Source organism: Medicago sativa, chromosome 5 (genome assembly GCF_051527215.1).
Source record: "Medicago sativa cultivar Bolivia chromosome 5, Bolivia_mono, whole genome shotgun sequence".
NCBI classification, from domain to species: domain Eukaryota; kingdom Viridiplantae; phylum Streptophyta; class Magnoliopsida; order Fabales; family Fabaceae; genus Medicago; species Medicago sativa.
Window position 1 is genome coordinate 25,775,554 of NC_140753.1, and position 10,489 is coordinate 25,786,042.

The 10,489-nt window shown below is 34.1% G+C and overlaps 2 protein-coding genes across 2 annotated transcripts; one reads left to right on the top strand and one right to left on the bottom strand.

Annotated features, from left to right (window-relative positions):
* Positions 1 to 1,580: 1,580 nt before the first annotated feature.
* Positions 1,581 to 6,506, bottom strand: LOC146921341 (glycine-rich protein). Its single transcript, XM_085714760.1, has 4 exons — positions 5,752 to 6,506; positions 5,069 to 5,253; positions 2,285 to 2,359; positions 1,581 to 2,209 (listed from the first exon to the last, which is right to left on the bottom strand). Exons 1-4 carry the CDS (start codon positions 6,395 to 6,397, stop codon positions 1,820 to 1,822), a joined length of 1,296 nt encoding a protein of 431 aa, XP_085570886.1. The 5' UTR covers positions 6,398 to 6,506; the 3' UTR covers positions 1,581 to 1,819.
* Positions 6,507 to 7,452: 946 nt separating this feature from the next.
* On the top strand, positions 7,453 to 8,040 carry LOC146921342 (uncharacterized). The gene has a single exon (XM_085711289.1). The coding sequence runs from the start codon at positions 7,453 to 7,455 to the stop codon at positions 8,038 to 8,040; it is 588 nt and encodes a 195-aa protein (XP_085567415.1).
* Positions 8,041 to 10,489: the final 2,449 nt, after the last annotated feature.

The window sequence follows — 10,489 nt, forward strand, 5'->3', positions numbered from 1 at the left end:
TTTCTAAGGATACGATTAGTTTCTTTTTTTTAAATCAAAGCAGAACTATTGCATTTCATCCTATGAGTTTCTTGCACGCCCTATTCATATTTGCTTGCCTTATAGAATGTAATTTAATTGGTCCAATATGAACAAAAATATGAAGGTTGTTACTTTTTTCTTCCTATGAGTTTCTTACACGTCCTATTTGAATTCTAAAATTCAAAATGTTTCCTGTTTTGAAGGTTTTTATGGGGTATTTATGTCATTCAGATTCTATAATCCAAACTTGTATATATGACGCACAAAAAATTATTAGGACAGGAAAAGAAGAAGTCATATGAATATGCCTAAGCTATAAGAGCATCTACAATGGAGACCCTCAATTTGAAGGTCTTAAACGGATCTCACTTGTACACATAACTTTTATATTATTTTTTAATAACAGTACCTAATAGGTACTCATTCACTCCAATGGAGACCTTCTTGCAAAAAGTCTAAATGGATCCCACAACTAACTCTTCCTCATTTACATTCCACCACTAACATATTATTAATAAAAAAGTGTTTTGGGACCACTAAAAGATGGGGGTCTTAACTTAGACACTGGGTCTTAGAAGACCCTCAAAAAAATTTCCCACAATGAGAGTACCTATTAGGTACTAGGTCTAAGATGGTGAAGACCTCACCATTGTAGATGCTCTAAGTACTCTTATTTAAAGAGTAAAGGACATCAGCTTGCCAAAACATTGATAATTTGCCAGCCACATTTCTCATTTTTCTATTTAAAATGACGTGGTAAATTGAAAAATTGACTATTGGTTGTCAGTGTACAAAAACTGTACACCAACTGATATTTAACCTCTTCTCGTCCTCGCAAACGATAATATATATAAGGTTCGGGTTCAAACCCCGACCACCGCAACAAAAAAAAAAAAAAAAAAAAAAATATTAACCACCTGTCATGCCTTTCCAAGTAATGTGGCCACACAGTTGTGAGAAAACACCAAAACAACCGCGCTTGGTTCCTTGCATGATTTCTAGAGACTATCATCCATCAATCGAATAATTACTAATCCTACTTTGTTTATATTGTTTTCAAATTAAGTTCCCATCTACCTATCATATTTTGTATAAAGAGATTCCCACATTATATGTGTGCTTTTTAAGTTATACGAATCCATCGCAGAAGAAATGAATGTCGCTGCTTTACGATGAACAGCTATGGCCAGAATTTTTACATTCTGTGCATTATGGTAGGTTTCAAAATATTAACCTCCAAAACATAAGCGTCCATTTTAACACCCAACCTTGACGCATGTCATAGTCCTTACACGCAAAAAGACAAAAGTACGAGTATAAAATAACATCCTGTTCTTATCAATCATGTTAGTCTCAGATAATGAGACACTTGCGAACGAAACTATCAAGTTCAAGACTAACATGATTGATAAGAACAGGACGTTGATTGATAGAAACAAAGATGAGAACTTTCTATTTAGCATTTGGACTACTATGATGACATGTGATAAGGTTGAGAATGAAAATGGATGTATAAATGTACTCAAATTGCAACGCCAATATCAGGAAAATGCAAAGCATTTTGACGCTACCGCAGAAAGTCTAAGAATAACATTCATTCCTGAACATGACGACACCAGATAGTTTCTGCCTGTAAGATTTGGGACAAAGGTCAACTAGCTACTGGACTACAAAATGGCGGAGTCTGGATGTCAAAAGTTCAAACAAAATTGTTCAAAACATGTTTCATGCCAGACGAATAAAAAAGTTCACCTCCACCCAGTTATGGTAACAAACACTATGAACAAGTCATAATTTATCAAGATTGCACCCCAACATCACCTGCAACATGATTAACTTGACCACCTGCACCATGGTTACTGTAGTATCCACCACCTCTTCCCCCACGTCCTCTGTTGTTATAATTGTTCCTTGGATAATAATTTCCAGGCTGGTCATGATATTGGTTGCCGCCATTAGGGTAACCTCTTCCTCTTCCACCACCACGACCTCCACGACCATTTGAATAACCCCTCCTACCACCTCCACCGCGTCCACCTCTTTGATTCTGATAACCCCCCCTCCTAGGGTAGTACTGATGCTCCTTTCCCTCTCCATCTGGTTGATTGTATTCCAAATCACCCTGAGGATTGGTCTGCTCATGTTGGACTGGTACCGCCTCTGCTGCATTTTCTGCTTCTAATTCATCCTGCGAGAGAGAAAAAACTTAAGTGTTATATCAAGTTAAATGTCAATAAGATGTTTGCACAAAAATTATGCATACCTTCTGAAACTCGCCTTCAGGATCCGACCGATCATCTCCAGATCCTTGTCCTTGAGAATTTGCAGTTCCTTCATTCTACAAAATGCATATGGAATTTGTAAGCTAAAAAAGTATAACACAGGGATTTGTTTTGGCTTCAATCAAAGAACACAAAAAACTTGGCGGCCATGTTTAAATTTTTTAAACCAAATGCAGAAACAGGAAGAACTTGAAGGGTAGGATAGAAATCACATCAGGAAAAAAAAATCTTACAGAAATCGTATCAAACAAATAAGTCCATTTAAAAATAAATCAACACATTTACTGTTCATAATAAGTGATAAACTCTGGTAATATACACTTAACAATTTAAGGAGGAGGTGAAAGGGTAGATAACAGCTACAAGCAAAACACAACAGTAAATAATAAGTTCACAAGGCACAACATCTTGTCATTCTTTTTCAACACCTAACATCTCAGTACCCTCCCAACACTAACAAACGTTTTTTGTTTAAACTTATTTGAATAATATTGTATAACTTTTGCTACGTGGCTGAAATACATTTAATACGGTTCATCATCTTTTCCTCAGCAGGTGCTTTCTAATACACACAAACATACCTAATGGCGCGGACATTGCCAATGAAAGTGAGATTGATTATTACTCAATACGCACCATAAATTGATGGTCACAATTAATTTCTGTCATAGAGCATGGTCTCATCCACCAGTGTTGTGTGTGTCTAAAGTAAACTTATCTCCTAACAAGTTATATGCCACTCTAAGACACGTTAACCTAATGCAGGAAGGAGGATAGAACACTTGTGAGTTGGCTACCCAACCACATGTAGGGTACCCTCTTAAGTCCTATATCTAATCATCATTTCCAAGACCCCTACCATTTGAGGAAGCCAGACTTACAAAGTCACATGCACAACAATGATGCACTTACAAAGGCTAGTAAACCCTTCAAAACCATCAATAAAAATGATTCTCACATAGACACATATTAGATAGACTTCATATCTGATACTTAATCAAGTGATATCATTTCTGAAAAATATAAAAATATGATAAATCTAGGATAAACACAAAAATCCACAACATAATAAATATATAATAGCAATTCTAAAAATTAAAACATGCCTCTTAGACATTAACTAATAAAAATAGTATAAACAACTATTTTTGCTTCACTGATCTCAATAAACATAAACATAAATCCAACAGAAATACAACAACATCAATTCCAACACATATATTTGAAGATAGTCACAAGGCAAAGCACTTGCATACAGCTATAATTGAAGACTCAAATGATATACAACTTCAAGATATGCAAACATTTTTCCAGGCTTATTTGAGAAAAATCAAAAAAATATTCAAAACATGTTAACAGAACCACATGCAAAGCAATACCATCAGTAAGAAATAGAAAACAGGAGTCCAAAGTCAAAACCTCTAATCATGCATTCTTCAATCATAGGAAGAATGCTAAGCTTTTAATAAAATTTTCCCAAGGTTTTGTAAACATTGTAGCAGATTGAATGTGAAAAACAAAATTTGAATCAATTGAACTATTCTAGATAATAATCTACTTTGAGATGTGCATATTACAAACCATTATTAGTAATCCCTCTAGACATTTCAAATGCTAGGGCGTAACACAATTTTACATATAATAATACTTTATTCATAATAATACTACCTATCAGTTCCCCCCTGCAACACGTCAAATTTATCTAAAGCAAATTAGTAACTTGCGAACTTTTATTTATATCACAACAATTAACAAACACATATTGAACTCAACAACGTTTCCAGGTTCCAAGAGAAGGAAGTTTAACTTGCTTAGTTATGTTATTCTGTAGTTTGTACATTAATCATAGTGTCTACACTTCAAATAGTCTTCACAACAGAATAACATTAGAGAAGCAAATTAATGGTTTCCTTCAAATTCATAACCACAATGACTCTAACCTTAGGTATGTAGCTGAGGAATTAAAAGAAACAAAGCAACAAGCATTCTACTCCCATGATCCCACCCCTCAAACTTGTAAAACTACAAACATTCAATCATGAATACCTTCTGATAAAAGAGTTCTAACATTAAACACAATTTATCTAGCCAAATAAACTAATGCTGATGATAGCCAGTGAACAACACTAACAAAACAGTAAAAAAGAACACTACACAACAGTTAGGTATAGATTGATGGAAATGGACAGAATGGATCGAAATGGAATGAAATGTCAGGGATCCATTTACTTTGTGAAATCATTTTCTATTTTCATTTCCTAAAATTTGTGATAACTTTACTTGATAACAAAGAGATATATGACTCTTGAAGTGAACTGACTTCATTTTTTGAAAACGATGTCATAAAAACTATTTGAATTATTTCTAGAAATGATCCTTAACTAGCATTTCATCTTCTCTCTATCACAGTAGTTCACTTCAAGACTATCATTAAGTTAGAATACAACTTTTAGGAAATGAAAATAAAAAATGTTTTCACAAAATAAACGGACCCTGACATATCACATTCCTATAATTTGGATATTAACATGTGATGGAATCAAATAAAACCAAATGCAATTTCATCCAATAATCTCATTTTTACCATCCAACAGACATTAAACATACTGATCCATCCTAACGAATATCCAAATAACAGAAAGGCAACTCCATCACACTCTACATTATTCCATCCCATTCAATTTCGCTCTCCATCAGATATCCAAATAATTCAACCAAACAATAAAACTTCAAAAAACAACAAATTCAACAATCGTTCATTATACCTTCTCAGGCTGAGAATCAGAACCTTCCACTTCAACAGAAGCCTCAGAACCGTGCACCGGCACCTGAAAAGACCCATAATTTCCAGCAGCAGCTGCAGCAACTTCCACCGGCGCCTTCATTTCAGGAGTAGTCGTAAAATACTCCGACGACATAATCTTATTCAACTTTTCCCTCAAACCAGCATCTACAACAACAAAAACAACCAAATACTAATCATCAATAAAACAAAAACACAAAATGAATAAAATTCAAACTTTCACAAAACCCTACAAGCAAAATCCCCACATCAACAATCAAAATCAACAAAAACGCGAAAAAATGAATAAAAATTCAAACTTCCATAAACCCTAAAACTAAACCCCAAATCAACAATCAAAACAACAAAAACACAATAAAAATTCAAACTTTCAAAAACCCTAAAACCAAAAACCCCAAATCAACAAACAAAACAACAAAAACACAGAAAATGAATAAAAATTCAAACTTTCACAAAGCCCTGCAAACACAAGCCCTACATCAACAATCAAAACAACAAAAACACAAAAAAAGAATAAAAATTCAAACTTTCATAAACCCTAAAAACAAAAACCCTAAATCAACCATCGAAACAACAAAAACACAAAAAATGAATAAGAATTCAAACTTTCACAAAACCCTAAAATCAAAAAGTCAGAAACCATACATGTAACATCAACATTGGGATCAATAGGCTGTTGAGCCTTAGAAACCCACAACTTAGCATGCTCAATACATCTCCTCAACGCATTCTTATGCGAAAAACTCGAATCCGCCGGTCTCGAAATCAACAAGCCATACAAACCAGAGATCGCATCCAAATCCTTCTCACCAAGCAGATCCGTCGCATCATCAGTCACATAATCGTACGTCAAACAACACCCACGCTCATGTGTCCTTGTAAGCATCGTTGAAGTAAAATCATTCTGAGTTTTCACTTCAAATAGCGACCCAAAATACAGCAAATTGAGTATATCCTCAACAACATCGCTATTTTCACCGCTCGGTCGCGGTTCGGAGTTTTCAGCTGGGGTTTCACTCTCACGGGTTTCGTTCTTGGTTTGGGTAGCCAGTTCGAGTTCTTCAGTTAGGGCTGAAGAAAGTGGTTGACGAAGCTTCTCCAATTCATCGATGAGAGCGACAACGGAGGATTTGGAACGGAGAACTTCTTGTTGCTCGCTGTTGAGGGATTTTCCCTGGGAGAGAGATTCTTCCATGGAAGTGATACGGTTGAGCTTCTTGCGGAGTGCACGGAGGCGTTTGTTGATGAGGTTCAAGACGGGTCCGTCGGTGGTTGTTGAAGAAGGTGCCATTATTGAACGGAGGGGAATTGGTGAATTTGACGGTGGCGCCGCTGTGTGCGGCGGTGGTGATTGGGTTTTTGTGGGTTTGTGACAGTGAGACGTTTGAGTAGATTGTGTTGAAAGTGTGATCTTTCTTGTGAGAGTGTTTATATAGGATAAAGGATAGGAAATGAAACCCAATGGGCTTTGGGCTTTTGTTTGGGTTTTTGACTCATCAATATTCCATAGAAACCAGTTCCAGTGAATGCATAAGTGAAAAAAAAAAAGTCGTTTACCTCGATCTCATTGATCGGTTGTTTTTGTGTGTAAAATATGGTTGGATGGGTCATAACTTTGATCGACTATTTTCAACAAAGTAAACAACTTTAAAGTGTTTATTGGGCCCATTTAAGTGAAATCATCTCGAAGAAATCAAACATATGAGAGAGTCGGATTTTAGTGTATAAACACATCTACACACTCCTAATTCACTTCTCAAATTTCGAATAGTATAATGAAACTTTATTCCCTATTTTTTTTTTCCAAAAGGCTCCATTTAGCTTGACTTTATAACTAGGGTAACAACCCCATTTTAACAAATATTGCTAAATTTAGGATGAAGAAATCATGCCTCAGTTAAAGACATGTTACTTAATTTCTGACCTAAAATTCGACTCCTTCACATGTTCAATTTCTTTCAGATAATTTCACTTAGATGGTTGCTTAGTAGGCACCTTAAAAATGTTCACTTGGCTGGAAAAAAAAAATCAGTCAAAGCTACCACCCAATCATATTCTACACACAAAAAGAACTGATCTGAAATTTCGACTTGATCGGGAGCGAGATTAAGGTAAACAACTTTCTTTCACTTATCCATTCACTAGAGCTGGTTTCTATGAACAATGATCGAGTCCAAGACTCCAGCAAAAGCCCAAGCCCATTGGGTTTCATTTTCTATCCCTTATAAATACACTTATAGAGATCATACTTACAACATAACATTAATCTACTCTCAAACTTCTCACTATCATAAACTCACAAATACCCAAGCCACTGCCAAATTCGCCAAACCCCTCCGTTCAATAATGGCGCCTTCATCAACAACCAATGACGAACCCATTATGAACCTCGTCAACAAACGCATATGTGTACTCCACAAGAAGCTCAAATGTATCACTTCCATAGAAGAATCTCTCTCCCAAGGAAAACCCCTCAACAACAAACAACAAGAAGTTCTCCACTTCAAGTCCTTTATTCTCGCTCTCATTGACAAATTGAAATATCTTCGTCAACCTATCTCCTCAGCCCTAATCGAAGAACTTGAACTCGTTACTCAAACCAAAAATGAAACACGTGAATGTGAAACCCTAGCTGAAAACTCTGAACCGCGACCGAGCAAAAACAATGATGTTGTTAAGGATATACTCAATTTGTTGTATGTTGGGTCTCTATTTAAAGTGAAAACACAAAATGATTTTACTTCAACGATGCTTACGAAGACGCATGAGTGTGGGTGTTATTTGACGTATGATTATGTGACTGATGATGTGGTGGATCTGTTGCGTGAGAAGGATTTGGATGTGATCTTAGGTTTGTATGGGTTGTTGATTTCAAGACCTACGGATTCGAGTTTTTCGCATAAAAATGTGTTGACGGGATGCATTGAATCGTGAACACCTCACATTAACGACTCTATATTTTTTTCTTTTACGCAAGTCTCATTTAGCGTTATTGTTTGAATAAATAAAAATTATTTAAATATAATGATATACCTGTGAGACCCTAGGCTCAACTTGTAACATAAAAAGATAGTTATCAACTACATATCATCGACAAAAGACGATCTACTAATAAGGTTATAACCATGGTCTTGACTCGCTCATACCTGACTTATCTTTCATAGGGGTGCTTTCGTTTATGTCATCACCTTATTATTGTAGCAGGTAGCAAATTCATTTAGTAGTCTAACACAAACTTGGAAGACTTTCCTCTATATGTCCTACCGTGTAATACATTTAGGTCACAATTATTATATAAGGTTGATAATATGACTTACATTGTCTTTGTTTTTATGACCTTATGGCCTTTTATTTCAAACTCAAGTATATTATTTTGTGTTTTTTGTTTATAAAAAAAAAAGTTCATGCATAAAGTGCATCAATTTAATGGATTCGAAGTTGGTGTAAGTACTTGATTTTGAATAAACAATATCTTCCTGCTCTCATTGATGTTTGAATAAATAAATACTAGAATGTAAGTTATCACAAAGGTTTTGAATGTAAGTACTTGATTTTGCGTTATAGTTTGAATAAATAAATATTGTTCAAAAGCCTATCTTCTTGCTCTCATTGATGTGTTTGAGAAACTTCGTCAACCTCTTTCTTCTACCTTAATTGAAGAACTCGGCCTCAAAACAACCGTGAAACCATACATGAGAATTTCAAACAATGGCCAAATTAAAATAGCGATGTTGTTGAGGATATTTTCATGCTTACAAGGATGCATGAGCGTGAAAGTTGCTTGACTTATAGTTACTTTACTAATGCAATTGATTTGCTTAGTGAGAAAAATTTGGACTCAAATTCTACTATGTTTGGGTTGTTGATTTTAATACATGCAAGTACAAGATTTTCGCATAAGAACATGCATCAAAGGTGCTTTTGGAATCGATCTCCATAGTGTGTTCATAAGCGCAAAGTTTGAATCAATAGGTCTAGAAATCAACAACCTAAACAAAATAGATATTAAGTCCAAATCGTTCTCACCAAGCAGATTTTTTACATGATTAGAAACATAATCATAAGACGAATAACAATAACGCTCATGCATGATTGAAGTAATATCATTTTGCGATTTAACTTCAAAAGCGAACTGAAGTAAATGAAATTCAGAATATCCTCAACATCATTGCTTTTTCCCTGTCGTTGTTATAAATTCTAAATTAGGGTTTTGCGGGTTTCATTTTTTATTTGAAGAGCGAGTTCGACTTCTTTAGCAAGGTTTGAGGAAAGTAGTTGCTAAAACTTCTCGAGCTCATGAATAAGGGCGAAATTGAAGAGTTTTGAACTAAGAACTTTTTATTGTTCGTTGTTAAGTAGTTTACCCTAAGCGAGTGATTATTCCATGAAAGTGACAATTTAGGTGGTAAATTATAATCTAATAATGATGATAAGTCACTTATTATATGATAAAATCAAGTTAATTGGATGGACATGAAAAATTAGGTGATTTGATATGCAAAAATCCATTGTATATAGGTAAAAGTTAAATAAGTTGACTAATTATAGAGAAATCGATTCATAGGATATAGAAATAATTTATTGGTTACCAAAAGCTAATAAACCTTAGAAACTAATAGAAGATTAATAACTATATAGTAAATACATCGAGGTTTAATTAGATCTAGTTTACAAGTTTGGTTTATATTTATGTAATTAATGAAAATAAAATGTTAATGAGTATCCTCAAAGATTAATGAAAGAGAAATGTTATCACTCATAGTTCTTAAAGAGTGTATCGGGAATACTCGCTAACATTTTCCTTAACCTTAATCATAAGCATGATATTAACAAATAACACATCATCAACATGAAATGAACCCAAACAACATAGAGTAACAAATCAACAACATATTTCATTAACTACTTGATTATAAACTAAACTCATTAACGAGATCTAACTAAGCCTCAATGTACTTATTAATTTTATATTAATTCCTAAGATTTATAAGCTTTTGGTCAAATATAAATCAATTTATATATATATATATATATATATATATATATATATATATATATATATATCTCCCATAAATCGATTTCTCTACATTTATTCAACTTGTTTAACTATGAGCTATAGAAATTGATTTTTTGCCTATCAATTCATCTAATTTGTTATGTCCATCCAATCAACATGATTTTATCATACAATCAATTACTTAGCATCAATATTAGATTATAATTTACTATCTTTATCACCACTTATGAGATTTTTACATTTTATCCTCGTTAATTGATTTTAACACTCCTAATAATTATTATGCGCTCTATTAGGTTGTGAGACCTAGATCTTCTGGAATAATCTATTGGTTTCCTCTAAAAATGAAGCCTTTTTAAACTAGCT